Source organism: Crotalus tigris, unplaced genomic scaffold (assembly GCF_016545835.1).
Source record: "Crotalus tigris isolate CLP2741 ecotype Arizona unplaced genomic scaffold, ASM1654583v1 scf7180000024387.2241675, whole genome shotgun sequence".
Taxonomy (NCBI): domain Eukaryota; kingdom Metazoa; phylum Chordata; class Lepidosauria; order Squamata; family Viperidae; genus Crotalus; species Crotalus tigris.
Window position 1 is genome coordinate 546815 of NW_024100557.1, and position 17278 is coordinate 564092.

Here is a 17278-nt window from a genome sequence, read left to right on the forward strand (position 1 = left end):
AAGCTTGGTTGTTTTCTTGCAGATGTTTCATTACCCAAAGTAGTAACATCATCAGTGCTAGAAAATAACGAAAGTCAGAGAGCACCAAGGACCCCTCATTTCAACCCTTGCTACAAAAATTCTCCTTTATTGGTATTGGGACACAAGTATCTGTGACTCCAAATGACCGAACACATTTGAAGTGCTAAAGTGAAGGAAGAATTCTGTGTCTGCAGTGTAAATTCAGGGATGCAATGTAAAGTCATGCTTAGCAATGGAAATCTCTTCCAGACTGAATCGTCACTATAATGAGGAATAAAAATATGCTTTCCAAGAAGACATGCAGTTTTGGGATTTCTATCATGAATGCCTTAGGAGAGGGATAATGGGGGCTGTGGGGATGTGAGGACATGATAATTATATTTTTCCTTCTTTTGCTTAGATAGTTAGCACTTCTGATGGATGCTTTTTGAAAGTCAGAATTGTATAGCAGAATTGGGAATAAAGTGAGATAGAAAGTATAAGTCATGGCTCCAATATTGTTCTTAGATTTAAACTGCTAATATAATTCACACAGCACAATTTGCTGTGTTTTAATGGTAACAAATTACATTTGGCTGGCATATTTCATCACAATAGGGCCCCGAGTGCTTTATAAACTGATTTGTAAACTATAAATAATCACCCTCTCAAGCAATGTGGCAATGGATCGTGGCTCAGTTCAAACTGCAGTGAGAACTACTGAACAGAGCATCCACAGGAGGCAAAAGCTTATTAGTATCGTACCACTGGGAGTAGAAATAAATAGAATTTAACCAAAAAGAGAGGATTATTGAAATTACACCACTTTTTACATACAACTAGAGGCTGCGATCTTTATGGAAAACAATACAGAAGCTACTCTTGCCTTCATGCTGAAAATCCTTCAAAATCAGTTATACACACTCTGTCTTAGCCATACCTATGATGTACAGACAATACTGGGACAAATGGAAAGACTGAAACAGCATATGAATCTCCCACATCCATTTATACATGCTAGAAATGACATTTGAGAAGTGATGTCCAGGCTTACACTATAAGACAGAAAGGTAGGGAGAAGGTTATTTCATTTGCACTTTTATAGCAAGATACAAATTCAGACACAGATGGCCTGATTTGTTTTTGAACTGTCTAATTAAGATATGTGCATGTTGGAATAATTGTGTGCAAAACAAATACGTTAATGAAAACCACACAGTAAAATGTTTGTGCAACACTGAGATTGGGCTAACGCATTTAGACAAAATCACGTACACATGTACATAAAATATGTAGATTAATATTTAATTCTTAACATTCCCTAAGTGAAGCAGGAAAGGGGACAAGCTGGATTTTAGACCAAAAACAGTCCTAATCCTTGATGAGAAAAGGGCTGCAGCAGTTGAAGAGAATGGCGGGAGGGGAGGGAGAACCATTGTGTTTCTGGCATCATATTAATGGCCACGGTGCTTTAGAGAAAGCGGCCAATGACATCTTCCTCTATGATGATCAGTAGTAACATTGGCTGCCTGCTGTGCAAGATGTGGCAATCTCCATTCTATCAAGTTGTTGGTAGTCATGGATGGGTGCCTTGCAATATATGCACAGCTAGACCTCCATTAAATGTGTGCAAATAATGGAAATACTTGAAAGGCCAATTTCAATCTTTCTCCACCAACAAACAACCTCACTCCCTCTGCCATCACCCCCCTCCCCCCAAATTTAGTGATCATGGGATGACAGCAAAGAGATAACAAAGACACTTAACTCTTTGCTGCAATATTGTAGTTGTCCATTTTTGGCAGCCTGAATCTGGAATCCCTACTTTATAGGGACAGTAGAGCAATTACTGAGATACAGCTTAGAGATTGGAATATAAGCACTAGGTATTTGTTGCTAAATAGTAAGGTCTTCTACTTTGTATGGGTAGATTTAATCTAAAGCTTTTATTATTCTTTCTGTATGCCCTGCTGTGACCAAAGAACAGCTTGTGAGTATTAAACCCTTGGTTGCCCAACTCTGAGATCTAAATCAAGTTGCTGCTATTGTTATTTCCACTTCTCTTGTTCATTTCTTGAGATCATTTACAAAAGGGCAGCTTTTACTAGCACTCCATTGGCTTCATTATTGAATCGTTCTTTATCAGTTTTAGAAGCAAAGAGAAATTACAGTCCCACTTAGCAAAGAGCCTGGAGGAGAAATAACAATATTTTAATGTCCCCCTTGCAACTGTACATTGATTTGAAGCTCTCTAGAAATGGCATTAATTTATTCAATAATTTCTGTAGCCCCTGCAAGCACCAGCTAATATTAGAAAGGAGCTAACTTCAAATGAGCCAAAAAGGAAAGTAGGATAAACTTTATTCTTATTGGATAAACCCTTTAGTTCTGCTTGAAAAACCAAAGCAGCTTGAATATAATATTCGGAACTAATTCCATCTAATTGGGGTCATGGTTTTGATGTACCAATACGGTGCTTTTTGTTTGTTTAAGTGATAGAGTAATACCTGGGATATGGGGATATAAGTACATCAATAAGTGCTTTTTAATTAATTATTTAATTCTTTATGACATTTCTATTTCATCTCTCCATTAAGGAGCTCAGCAAGGCATGCACTCTTACTCTGATCAAATCTTTATTACGGTCATAGACCAGCATAACAATACAAACGGAACTTTTCATGGCTGGCAATATAGTGAAATTTTTGATACGATGTCTTTATATCAGATAGTTGGGATGGGGTGGCCTCTATGGTGACTCCCCAAAGCAGGAGAATTCTGGATGGTTATAGAATATCCAGTTGGCCCATCTGAAGTCATTCGTAGTTGGAATGCCCTTCCTCACATACAGTACAAAATACATCAGTAGCAGATTTTGTTTCTCTTTCCTCTTTTTTCACTGAAAACATTTTATAAATCAGGCCAAGAGACTTCCCTGCTGCTCCTTCTTTACCCCAAATTCTTCACAAACCAATTTGAGACTACCCTATCATCTTCACACAGCTTCAAATTGCTGGTGTTTGCAATCAATTCAGTCTATTGTAGGGGGAAGACATGCTACAGTGAACTTATCCCTTTCCTTTTGTTTGTATTACAATTAGAAATATCTCACCTCATCTCTATTACCAGCCATAAAAAAGTTCTGTTTGTATTCTTAACACTGGTCTATGACCATAATAAAGATACTAGAAGGATAACATGGTAACTGGGGACTTTTCATACATGTACAAATGTAGATAAAGTATTACGTTATAGGCAGTATTTGATTTATGTCCATGGAAAATTTGTTGTTAAACAGCACAGACATTAGGGCATGCTGAGAGGTGTATAAGAAGGATGCAAAGCAAGAACCAGTGTTTGTTGCCTATGTAATACTATATTGCTCCAAAAGGCACATTAGGGCTTATTTTCGGGAAAACACGGTATCAGGGTGATCAGCCCCCCACAAGAGTCAGTGAGCACAAACAGATAGAGTAAGAAAACATGGCTGCTAAGGTGCAAAAAAAAGGATATGACGTAGAATATGAAGAACACAAAAAAGCAAATTTTACCCATTTTGAGTCCAGTAGTGTGAACATGTTTGCATAAGATTATAGGCTAGGTGTTAGAAATATTCCTTACGGTGCTGTTTGGGCCTTAATTCTAAATGTGCTTAGCACTACAATATTAACATGATCCAGGTTTTCTTGTTTCTAACTAATGGGATTAGAAGCCAGGAATATGGTTTGTAATTTAAACTGACAGATTTAGTACATTGGGTTCAGCAATCATTTTAATGTATGAATTGCCCTAAATGTGTGAAAAATGTCTAGCTTTTTAGAGGGTATGTGTGATTTGTATCCGATTTTATTGTAGATTCCAATACTGAGAACATGACAGTTCAGTAGGCAGTAAGTATTGCCAGAAAGAAATAAAACAAAGTACCGGTAGAGGTAGAAAAAGAACGTCATTTGCCTTGCCTTGCTCTAGGATGCTAGTGCTTGATTTTATAAATAATGGCAAAACTATCTTATTCCCAGATTGTTGTTTTCAATTACAGCAGCTGCAGTATTTTCTAGTGTAATTAATGGGTTGCTCTTGTATTTACATTAGAGAAGTATTTCAGGAGGTTAGGCTAGACACCACTGTAACCTTTCGAACTATTTTCATCATTATATTTTAAATTTAATTCTTTCAAACTACAGAACTGATATCAACATCATCATTTTAGCCATTGTCTGCCCACTGCAGGATGAAGGCCTCTTCTGCAGATTTCCAACGTATACGGTCCTGAGCCTTCTTTTGCCAGTTGGGCCCACAATACTTGCTGATATTGTTGATCCATCTTCTTTTAGGTCTTTTTTGTGGAGTTGCTTTTTATCAAGTAAGATCCATTCTATGACTGCCTTGGTCCACCTGCCATCAGTTCTTCTTGCTATGTGACCGGTCCATTTTGATTCTTTTACTGTCTTGATGATATTGTATACTTTCATTTGTTCTCTAATCCATCTGCAGATCTTTTTATCTTGTCTTATAATGCCGAGCATGTATCTTTGCATGGCTCTTTGTGCCACTCTTAGCTTTTGTATTGATTGGATAATGTAAGACTGTAAACTGGAGAATCACATGACTAAAAACTCCTAGTTGTTTTTTTTTTTAAAAGTTGTGAATACAGTTTCATGGAACTCTTTTTTAAACCCTTTTGAGTATTGGTGGTTCCATTCACAGGAATATTGTTAACATTGCCTTATGACCCAGTTGGTCAGGTTTAGCTGCTGTTTTGGATATTTAATTCTGTACCTACAGTATTTGTCCTAACAGATGACCCAAACTTGTAATCTGTTTTTTTTTTTAAATCTAAATCTGAGAGCCATAGTTTTTGCCCCAAAAGAATCATCTGGACTTTCAGCCTGTGTTTGGCCATATTTAATACAACAGAGTCACTCTATTTAGACTCTATCCTCCATCCTAACCTCCTAATTGCTTCATAGCCTTCAGCTCTCAAAATGCCACCTTGGCTGTGGGGCTACATTAAAGATATGTGGGAGCAATCCCATTGATAGCTTAGCTCATCCACACCTTCCAAGAAGTAAACAGAACATCAATAAGACATCAGCCAAAAATAGAAAAAATTCCCCAGATATGTCAGAGAATTGTAGCTCATTATCTAATTCAACACATGTACTATGAATCCATTTCCAATGTTTTGGATTCAAAATGTCCTCTACCAATTATGTGGCTCCTGTATAGTTTCAGTTAAGGCAGTTTTTCCCAAAGTAAAAAAAAAAAAACACCCAAAACAATTTTACACTCCATATTATACCAATAGTCAACCATGTAATACAAACCTGAGCTTTGTGGATTTAATAATTTAAATATTTTACCTTTAAATATAGTTACATTTAGTATTTAATAGTTTAACGATTATTAAATAAGTATGTAATTATTTAAACTAGACTTGTTTCAAGCTTTTAACACAATGAAATTAGTTTCTTAATGTGGAGTGAGGATAAAGTCAGTGTGTTGTTTATTTAAACTGATTAAAAAAAAAACATTTAATAGGATTGAAATTTTTCCAATTGCACCTGGCCTGTATGGTAAGTTTTAAAACAAGGAATGAAATATTGCATGAAGAAATTGAAAACTTTTCTTCATGCCTCATTTGTACCTCTATAACTGTCTGGTTTGATACTGCAACCAAACAAGACAGACACAGACTACAATAGATAGTTAGAACTGCAGAAAAAGCCTGCCTTCCATTGAGGACCTGTATACTGCATGAGCCAGAAAGAGGGCTGTGAAAATGTCTACAGACCCTTCACATCCTGAACATAAACTGTTTCAACTTCTACCCTCAAAATGATGTTATAGGGCATTGCACACCAGAACAGCTAGACACAAGAACAGTTCCCCCTCCCCTCCTGCCATCACTCTGCTAAACAACTAATTCCCACAACACTGTCAAACTACCTAGTAAGATTGTATTCTATTATCCTTCTCAGCTTTCCTATCTCCTTATCTTCTTATGACTATAAATTTGTTGTTTGTATCTTATGATGTATATTAATTGTTTTATTCAATATCCTAGTATAATTTATGTTGTTTGCTTATTTAGTATCCTATCACTGAGTGTTGTACAGTATTATGATTTATGATAAATGTACTTTTATGAAGATTGTGATTATGATTTTTCACTTGTTGCTTGTATGTACATTGAGAGCTTATGCATTGGAGACAAATTCCTTGTATGTCCAATCACACTTGTCCAATATTCTATTCTATTCTATTCTATTCTATTCTATTCTATTCTATTCTATTCTATTCTATTCATGAATTCACTTGGCACTGCTGTCAATGGGTGTGTTCTGCAACTAAGTAAGAAGCACTAAGGACTTTTCATTTTATGATCCTTGCTGTCCAAACCTGATATTTTTATATACATACATACATACATACATACATACATGATAAACAATAAAATATATGAACACCAAGAAGTTACAAAACTATAAGAAGTTTTAATAGAATAAAACCAGAATAAAACCAAGCTTTCACTGGCTTCTGCCAACATCATCAGGGTAGCGTCCAGTCAATGGAAGAAGCTATTTATAAATGTGGCGCTCTTTGCGCCCAGCTTCTTGACCTTGTCATGGGTCCCAGCCAATCCACCTGCGTTTTGATCGTAGTTTCTGTACTGCAAGCTGTAATTTCCTCACTTTCCTTACTTGTGCCGATACCGCAGCTCTTCCTCCCTTCTTTGTATGACTGTAAGTCGGGGGGACTCTTTAATTCTATGTAGTTAAATGTGCACTGTCTGTGTTTATGTTGTTTATTCTCCTCATCCTCCCTCTTAGTACTCCCTATTTCCATTCTCCTCCCCCTGTTTCTCTGTTTACGATCCTCCTTCACAACTATATCCTCATTGTTTGTCTCCGTAGCCCAGGATTCCATTGTGTTTGTATCATCCTGTTTCCCGATCCTTCGTATCACTTTGTTAACTCCCCTTTCTATTTTCTCTTCAACAGGGGTGATTTTAACATCCTCTCAGGAATTCGTGGCACCCACAAGTTGATTGTTAATCCCTTCTCCCGAGGGGGCTGTCCCCTCACTGTTGTTTATACATTCACTCATTACTTGGGGGTGTGCAATCCTCCTTAAAGGGAGAGAGGCGGGGTCCTTGCGATCATGACTTGCATCTCCTTGTACATTCCTGCGGGGGGTCGTTCTTCTCAAATGTCTGTGGGAGCATGTGGAGGCTCTAAGATTATAACAAACAGCCTTCCCATCTCCCTGTAGTTCTCCTGCATTCCCAAGGCAAGAGCAGCTCATTAGGGAAATGTCATGAATGGAGTTAGTTGCAGGATCACCGGTGGAGTTACACGTGACATTCCAATCACGAATTCCGGAGAGGATGTTAAAATCACCCCTGTTGAAGAGAAAATAGAAAGGGGAGTTAACAAAGTGATACGAAGGATCAGGAAACAGGATGATACAAACACAATGGAATCCTGGGCTACGGAGACAAACAATGAGGATATAGTTGTGAAGGAGGATCGTAAACAGAGAAACAGGGGGAGGAGAATGGAAATAGGGAGTACTAAGAGGGAGGATGAGGAGAATAAACAACATAAACACAGACAGTGCACATTTAACTAAGTAGAATTAAAGAGTCCCCCCGACTTACAGTCATACAAAGAAGGGAGGAAGAGCTGCGGTATCGGCACAAGTAAGGAAAGTGAGGAAATTACAGCTTGCAATACAGAAACTACGATCAAAACACAGGTGGATTGGCTGGGACCCATGACGAGGTCAAGAAGCCAGACGCAAAGAGCGCCACATTTATAAATAGCTTTTCCCATCTACTGGACGCTACCCTGATGATGCTGGCAGAAGCCAGTGAAAGCTTGGTTTTATTCTGGTTTTATTCTATTAAAACTTTTTATAGTTTTGTAACTTCCTGGTGTTCGTATATTTTATTCTTTAATGTGAGTCTACCCAGGAATCACCTTTTTGTTTTTAATATTCATATGTGTGTGTGTGTGTGTGTGTGTGTGTGTTTGTGTGTGTGTTTTCTGAGGTTTTCGTGGGTGTTTGTATGTAGGTCTTTGGTTGTTCGGGTTTTCTCCCGCGTAAAATTGGAAGTGTCTTGGCGACGTTTCGACGAAGTCCCATTCGTCATCTTCAGGCTGATGTTTACAGCTTCGTGCTTCGAGCAGCAATGTGTGGTCTTAGCTGTTTCTTCCTTTTAACTGCCAGTGGGGGTATGAACTGATTGGTTAGGGGCTTGGCTGTGCTCTGATTGGCTGGGGGTTGGCTGTGCTCTGATTGGCTGGGGGGTTGGCTGTGCTCTGATTGGCTGGGGGAGTGTTCTGTTTGGTTGTGCTCAGGTTAGTCTGAGTTGCAGGGGGTTTAAGATTTTGGGCTGCCTTGCTATTTTTGGCTTCGCGTTCGTGGTCATGCCTCATCTTCATGGAGGGTGTCAGTTTGCTTCATGTATGGATTGGAGGGGTTTAAAGTGGCTAATGATGCAGCTGTGGTCTGGCTTCTGGTTTGTGGTCGTGCCTCATCATCGGTGTGGCTTTGGGTTTGTTTTTTGCGTGGATGTGTGGTGGTGACATCCTGTGTGGTTTTTGTGAGTGTGGGTCTGGTATCATTTTTTGTGTTAGGGAGTCGTTTGTCAATAAGGGCGGGTTTCCAAATGGCTGGTAGGCGGGAGGTATCATCTCGCTCTAATCCATACATGAAGCAAACTGACACCCTCTATGAAGATGAGGCACGACCACGAACGCGAAGCCAAAAAATAGCAAGGCAGCCCAAAATCTTAAACCCCCCTGCAACTCAGACTAACCTGAGCACAACCAAACAGAACACTCCCCCAACCAATCAGAGCACAGCCAACCCCCCAGCCAATCAGAGCACAGCCAAGCCCCTAACCAATCAGTTCATACCCCCACTGGCAGTTAAAAGGAAGAAACAGCTAAGACCACACATTGCTGCTCGAAGCACGAAGCTGAAAACACCAGCCTGAAGATGACGAATGGGACTTCGTCAAAACGTCGCCAAGACACTTCCAATTTTATGCGGGAGAAAACCCGAACAACCAAAGACCTACATACAAACACCCGCGAAAACCTCAGAAAACATGTGTATATATATAGAAAGAGAGAGAGAGAGAGTTGTTTTCTGTGCGGGGTATGATAAAGGCACTTTTAATTCTGTTCTTTTAAGACTACACAGTGCTCACGTATGTGAACCTAGTGACTTGCTTTAGGGTTTTGTGAAATGTGCCTATTATACAGTTGCTGAAACTAGAGTGTTCACCGAGCATGAGCAAGAAAGTCAAGGATGTGATTGAAGCCTTGCTTATATTTTGCATGTGGAGCTTCAGTTGCAACACTGTGGCCACATTCTTAAGGATTTTCACCAAACCTTGTGGACATTCCTGATTAAAACATACTCTGAAAGCTACAGGAGTCTCAATCCTAAAGATGAGGTAGTTGCTATTTGTCGGATGTCCTTTTTCTGCTACTGACACTTTGCTGTAGGATATGTTTCTGCTGCTGTTCTCACCTCAGATAGTGCTGTTGAATATAACACTTTAACAAAATTGTGGCAAGCTGTGCAATCATATTTCAATTTCCACATTTTTCTCTGATTTTGCCTTCATTAAAAGTTAGCTAGTCAAACCTAACCCTAACCCACACATCTCTATTTACATATATAACAAGATGAGGGAGTTATACCAGAGAGTTATTCCATAAAAGTTTATATTCTGCTTTTTCTTCTGAATTATAAAATAGTGTAACATTTGCAAAATCTGCCTGGGGATTGTATATTAATATAACTCTCTACTGATGAAGCAGATAAATCTGAAAATTAAGAAAAAAGCACAAGCAGTGCATACAGTGGTTTGGTCAATCCACCACCTTTATCTCTTTTCTTTGTACACTTCTACTCTTCAGGAAAATTCTTGAGAAAATTATCAATTTTCTCAAGAGGAGGAGGAAGAGGGGAGCGAGGAAAGAGAAAACTGAGCCTATATTATCTGAGGATATGCCAAACCTCCAAATACTTTAAATAGCTGAGAGACAGTGTTTAATAAACCCTCCCTGTTAATAAAATAATATAGGATAAATGTCAATCCTGCTATTGATAAACTAGTACAGTGTCTGCAACTTGTGGCACATAATTCTGTTTTGAGGGGCTAACAGATGCTGGATTAACAGAGAATTCTAGGAACAACAAATATGCACATCATACTTACTTCATCATGAGGGCATTCCACACCTCTTCAGAATAACTGCCTGTGCATTTAAAACAATTTAAACTCAGTCTTCTTTTTATTCGGTCTATTCAGCCAAGGCACCAAGATAGCTTTTATGCTTTTTTAAAATGTGGTCTCCCCTCTGCATTTAAATAAAATAAAGGGGGAAGGAGGAAAGGGAGGAGGAGAAAAAGAGGAATAGAAAAGAGAGAGGAAGCAGAAGAAAGAGAAGAGGAAAAGAGGAAGAGGAGGAAGAAGAAGGAAGATGTAAGAAGAAGGAAGAAGAAAAAAGATGAAGAAGAAAGAACTTCTCCAGTATTCTGCTTCCTGCAGGGCAACATGTAGGGCATGAATATTTTGCTTTCATCTCTTTCCAGGAACAGATATTACAGAGATGCTCTTTCCACCTATTGAGGTTCCAGTGTGCACAGTGGGGAAAGAATGAGGGCTGCAAAGAAAATAAGGCATAGCCCATGTTCCTGTGTACAGAAATCCCTTCTTAAAGTGCTTGAATCTGGCAACAATCCACATTCTGCTCCTTTTAAAGACTCCCAGAGGATTAAAAGTGGCTTTGCACAGCCTGGTCCTTCTAAGTGTTTACCATGTCATTTGTTGTTACGCAGCACTTCAAATGTAAGTCTCCTCGGGGAAAATCAATCACTGAAACTGTGCCCACATGTAAACAAATTGTATTGTAGAAATAAACTGGAGACGTTGTCAAATTCTTTTCCCATCTCTGGGAAGCAAAATGGAGCAATGCCCCTCCTAGCTATTGAGAAATGGTACTTAGTAGAAATTAAAAGGCAAAAATGAAAAAGGCATGAAAAATGCTGCGCAAAAAGGGTGATGTCCTGAGGCTAGATTCAATAAACATTCCTTGCACTCCTTCTTGTCCTGGAAGACTGCCTGGAATTGATCGATGTGCGTTGATGTAGCCTTGCAACAACTCTTGTGAAAGAAAGCTGATTAGAATTATTTTTATTGATTCTGCTGCTGTATAATTTTTATAGAGCTGTTTAATCAAGGAAACTTAATACATATCATTAGAGCTGGGGTTTTTTTTCCTCGATGTACGGATGATCATTAGAAGATCACACTGTATACTGACCATCCAAATATTTATTCCTCCTAACATTGGAGGTGCTGATGGCAAAAGGCAGAAAAGAACAGATGGGGAATCCTGAATGTTTGGAGATATATTAACATCTGGAAAATATAATATGAGATACAGAGAGAGTGGTGGGGAGAGAGAGATGGCAGAAAGAAAACTAAAAAAATTTGCTTGAGAGAGAAAGGGGCTGAATCATTTCCACTCACTTTGGCTAAGGCCCAGCTACCATTTACCTCAGTGCTGTGTGAATGGTTTAGCACAGGGGTCTTCAAACTCGGCCCTTTTATGACTCATGGGCTTCAACTCCCAGAATTCCTCAGCCAGGCATGCTGGCTGAGGTATCTGGGAGTTGAAGTCCATGAGTCATAAAAGAGCCGAGTTTGAAGACCCCTGGTTTAGCACATTACCCAGTGATAACAATCCCTCTGACAGGAAAAAAAATCTGACCTTATTGGAAAATGCTTATATGCTAGCTAGGACTGCAATGCTGGTCCAGTTTCCAAGAAGAAGGAATGGGAAATCCTTCCTCTACTTTCTTCTGCAGGAAAAATATTTCAAGAAGAAGGGGAAAGTGACTTTTTGTAGGGGGCTATTACAAGGTAAATAAATACTGGCTGAAATCAAGTGTTCCTGGTTATAATCAAGTCATCCAAAGTAGCCCCACAATGAGATGAGCAGCAAATAAATTTAACAAATAAATAATCAGAAATATTTATCATTCCTTCCGATGAAAAACTGAAAGATGAAAACTCACATCTTTATCCATCTATAAGATGGAAAGCAATACCTGTTTGTGGGGATGTTTGTGTGCCCATATCCTTCCTGGCTGTATGCAACCCCTGAAAGTTGATGAATAAAACTATATCCATTACACTATGACATTACTGTAGTCTACAGCTCAAGAATAGGAAAGCCCAAGTTTCAACCTATGCTGGTCTAAAAAAATCCATTCTGTGATCTTGAACCAATCACTATTTTTCAGCTTAAACTAACTCATTAGACTTTTATGAAGATAAGATGAGTTGGATAAAATTCATGAACATTTATTGCAGGGACACTACAATAGTCAGTTTATTAGGGCAGACTCAGTAAAAAAAATGTTTCCTCCAATTCAGAACTGTATAAAATTATACATGAAGTCTCCAAAAATAGAAACATTCTTCACTGAAACCATTCCTTGATAAGTGGTTAAAAAAAAAAATCAGAATTCCTGAAATACATGCAGCTCTTTAAGACTAAATATTGTATCAGCCAAAACACAAATGTATAGCACATTAGAGTGCTAATACATTGCTTCAGAAATAGTGCTTCATGTTGAAGTTCTCAGTTTTGGTGGCTCATACAATTTATTTTCCTGGAGATTACAATTTTGGAACAAGGATAGTTGTTGTTTGGGAGTATGTGATATAGAATCCAATTCATCTGAAGGGTACTGGATCATTAAAGGTGCCTTAAATTGTTGACTATGATGACTTCACTAAATTAATTAGCTTAAAGGCATTTCATGAATAAGGAAATATTTAATTGTTTTGTGTTCTTTCATTTCAGTTTCTCCAAAGATAAGTCATATTTCAAATGATATTGTGGCAAATGAAGGAAGCAACATCACACTGGCCTGCTTAGCTACAGGGAAACCTGATCCTTCCATCTCTTGGAGACATATTTCTCCATCAGGTACACTTTAACAATTATTCTGACTCTAACCACTTCTATTTCCTTGTTCTCACCCTGTTGCATACAAGGCAGGAAAAAGTCTCAGAATTCATTTGCTCATGAACCTAGAATGCTGTTTCTCTGAGAAATTTGGAAGGAAAAAAAATCTCAAAACCTGTTTGAAAATCGGTAAATAAATCCCAGTCAATGAGACATAATGGTAAATCTGTGATGCAAGTGTTAGCAATTTTTTAAAAAATAGTCATTGATTTGACACTATTTTTTTAACTTTGAGGTATTTCTTTATTCTTCACTTGTTTTTATATGTAGGTTGAACAATTTTCTGGCCAAAGTATATGTATTATGTATAGAAAAATGAAAAAGGCTGAGAAAAAATTGCATTGGTTTTCAAATATAGTTTTCATACCATTCTGGGGGCAACATCTCTTGTACCAATATCCAGGAATACAAAAAGGGAGGTGACAGATGAGTAGCAGAGCACGAGATAGGCCACCTTTAGGAGAAGGCTGGGTAAATACTTGTCCTATGTATCAAAGTTTAGAGGGCACCAAATACTGCCTCTACTTCTGAATCATTCTAAAAAATGATTCTAAAATATTTTCAGTGGCCAGAAGTGGCACTATCAGTCAGTGTGGTTTAGGGGCCTCCTAACCAGCACTGAGATAATATCTTTGGCCAGTTATCCAGATGAGAACCAAAGTTTGGCCTTCCCTTGCAGCATGTCAAGAAACTGCAGTCCTGTTGCCTGATTTATAAAAAAGAATGATCTTTTTTTTTAATCTGATAGGATATGAAAATTATACATTGTATGGAAAAATGAAGAGTGATTTTGCATTTGCCTATTAACAACAAGAATAAAGTTAAGGAGATTCAATTAAGCAATCTTGGAAAGGGCTAGAAAGTGCCCATTACCTCTTTACTTTGTATTATGTACCCTCCCCAACCCACTTGGATGCTGAGGTTCTTTTGTTCAAATATACAGATTTTTTAAATATATATGAGTATGAAGAAATTGCCATTATAGTCATAAGCTCTGCTTTTCTCCACCTTTGAATAAAAGAGAACTGTAAAATCTGGAGAACTAGTACATAGCATCAAATAATGTCTTCGGCACTGTCTATTGTAATGATTGTCTGGAGTTTTGCATTGCCTAACTTTCTGTGATGCTTATTCAGCAAATGCATATGCACACACTTACACATACATATATAGATACACACACACACATATATATATACATCTATGACAATTCGCCGTGAGCAACTCGCCATGACCAATTCACCACGGCCAACTCGCCATGGCCAACTTGCCGCAACCAATTCTCCATGGCCAACTCATTGCAGGACAACTCGCTGTGGGACAAGAGTTATACTAATATCAAAGAAATGGCAGTGGTGAGTTGTCCCATTCCATATGCATATACATATACATATACGCATGCAGATTCACATATAGAAATACAGAGAGAGAGAGAGAGAGAGACAGAGACAGAGACAGAGAGAGACAGAGAAAACCACATATTACAGATCTGTAAGTCATTGGCAGAGCCTGCAGGTGCCCTGTGTTCAATAAACATACAAGGGAGATGATACTGGAAAATGAGTGCTATTTTTAATTTCACCTCATGCTGGGAGTTAATCAGGCTTTGGAGAATGGGACAGCAGCAGTTGTCCTTTACTTCACTGTTTCACAGATTCTGACATAAAAATGGTTGGCCTAAAGTGATGAAGCAAATAAAAGGATATTCTCCATTTCAGTATAGCTGGCTTCTGAACAGTGATGGCCTTTCAGAAAATAATCCTGTGGTTGCCCACTTTTGCTTACAACAGAAATACTAACTTACGACCATTCATTTAGTGATTGTTCGAACTTACAGTAGAACTAAAAAATGTGACTTACAGTTTTCACACATGCAACTGTTGTAGCATCCCCACTGTCATCTGATCAAAATTCAGGCTTTTGAGAACTGGCATGCGTTTATGACAGTTGCACTATCCCGGGGTCATGTGATCACCATTTTTAATCTTCTCAGCTGACTTCCAACAAGCAAAGTCTATGAAGGAAGCTATAATGACTGCATGGTTCACTTAATAACTGCAGTGATTTGCTTAATAACTGTGGCAAAAAGGTCATAAAATGGGGAAAACTCTCTTAACATCTGCCTTGCTTGGCAACAGAAATGTTGGGCTCAGTTGTGATCATAAGCTGATGATTACCTTTATCTTAAATGGTTTATAATACTTAATCTCCAATTGCCATGAAATATAAATCCTTGCCTCTGTATTTCAGTCCTCTCAGACTCTACCTCTCTATCGGAATTAGACCTAGATGTAATCATCCTGGAAAGTGTCTCATGGGATTTGAGAACATAAGGCAGCATCTGTTGGGTCAGGATAAAGGTCTGTAAAATCCAAGTTTCTGGGTAACTCTGCAGAAAATGGGATAACATCCCCTTTCCATTTTTAATTCCAACAGCTGGGTGATAAGATTCTAGAGATAATAGACACCCATCAAGACCAAAAGCTATTGAAAGCCTAACATTTATTTTTTAATCATCTCAATATGGCAGGTCTTTCAAAATGATTCAAAATACATATTTTAGCCCTTGCTTGAATATATTTTTTGATGGAGAAAATGGAATCCAGTTTTTTCAAGTTACAATAGGAGCCAGAAAAAAAGTGCTAGAAAGATTCCAATGCTTTAAAGCAGAGATGGGGAACTATGGCCCCTTTATGACTATGGACTTCAACTCCCAGAATGCATTCAAAGAATCTACACTTTATAGTTAAAGCAATTTTAAAAATAGCATCACCTCTTTTTTCAGGTCTATGCACAAACCTAAAAAAAAAAAAAAAATAAGCAGTACCCTTCAGTAAATAGCAGGAGTTGATTTCAGTGAATAGCAGACGATGTAATTTGCAATGTTTCTTCCAAAACATTGTTTTTGAATCATGCATCATTACAATAAAACTAAATCTGATTCCAACCCTCTGGCTCTTTCTCATGATGTAACCCAATAAGTTTGAGACTTATTTCTTCAAAAATACTCCACCAACTGAAACAGTGGAGGAGGACGTTGAAAAAAATATAAGCCCATCAAGATGAGCAGATGAAAAATATTGGTTTTGCCTAGGACTTTATCTCTTTTTTTCTGTTTTGCCCTTGTTAGAGTTATTTCCCCATTTCATTTTGGGGTGAATTAATAACAAAGAGCAACAAATTACTGTTGTACAGCTATAAAATAAAATAACTCAGTATAATTTACCCAGTTCATTTGGATCTTATTTAGTTAGACAATATTTTGATATATTCTACGAATGTCATGTGGATATTAGTGGTGGAGTCACATCCTGGTAGGATTGAAAGTAATGCTAATCAGCACTTTACTTTGCAGAAAGGGGCTTGAAAGAATTACTAATAGTGACCTTTGAAAAAGCAACAATTAAACCTTTTTAAGTGACCTCCAACAGAGTAGAAAAATCAGTTACATCATAAAGGTAGTCTTTAGCTAAATGTCAAACAAAATTGTGTTGGGAACCTTGGGCAGTCTTCAAAGTGTGAGCTTAGGACATGAGTTCACCTAATGGTGTTTTCTGTTAAAATAACATTAATAGAACCCTACTGCCATCTTGCAAATCCAGCAGAAAAGCAGGGATTTCCCCAGCAACTGAATCTTTGATAAGATCAGTACAGTCTTCAAAATTTCTTCAAGGTATAAGTCAATTAAACTCCAATCAAATCGTTAACATATTTATGTTTTTGGAATGAGTCAATGGATAAATCTGGAGAAAATGAATGCAGGTTAAAAACTTGTAAATGCGAGGAATGCAGAACCAATAAAACCTAAAAATGCTTGTTCAAATATTACAGAAAAACAAGTGATTGCCTTCAGCTTTGAAATGGTAACTCCAGGCACAGAATTAAAGGTTGAAAAGGAACGTGAAAGTTATTCCACAGTGTAATTGATAGAACTGCAAAGAAAGAAAACATATTAGGAGTCTAAATGTGGGCCTGGCCATTCATAAAATGTAATGTTGGTCACTAAGTGGAGGTGTCAGTTACCACAGGCTGCTTTTATCTATTGTATGCGATCAATAGCAAATGGACTGACATCACAAAGCACTTCTTGCTCACTGGGCCCAAAATAAGCATTCTCATCAGGATGAACAGCAACCTCCTGTTGGTAATCCAAAGTAGACCTTCAGATCAAAATTATCTGATTAACGGCTTTACATAATGAGTTTTGTGGT

General features: G+C 38.0%; 1 protein-coding gene across 2 annotated transcripts in view; it reads left to right on the forward strand.

The window, feature by feature from the left end:
- Window positions 1–17278, forward strand: part of NEGR1 (neuronal growth regulator 1) — a 523078-nt gene that overhangs the window by 314317 nt on the left and 191483 nt on the right. For both annotated transcript variants that reach the window (XR_005554954.1, XM_039329096.1), the window contains exon 3: window positions 12903–13028. Coding sequence is in view for 1 of the 2 variants with exons in the window: in XM_039329096.1 (XP_039185030.1) it covers window positions 12903–13028 (126 nt within the window). In the remaining variant the exon portion in view is untranslated. The remainder of the gene's footprint in view (window positions 1–12902; window positions 13029–17278) is intronic.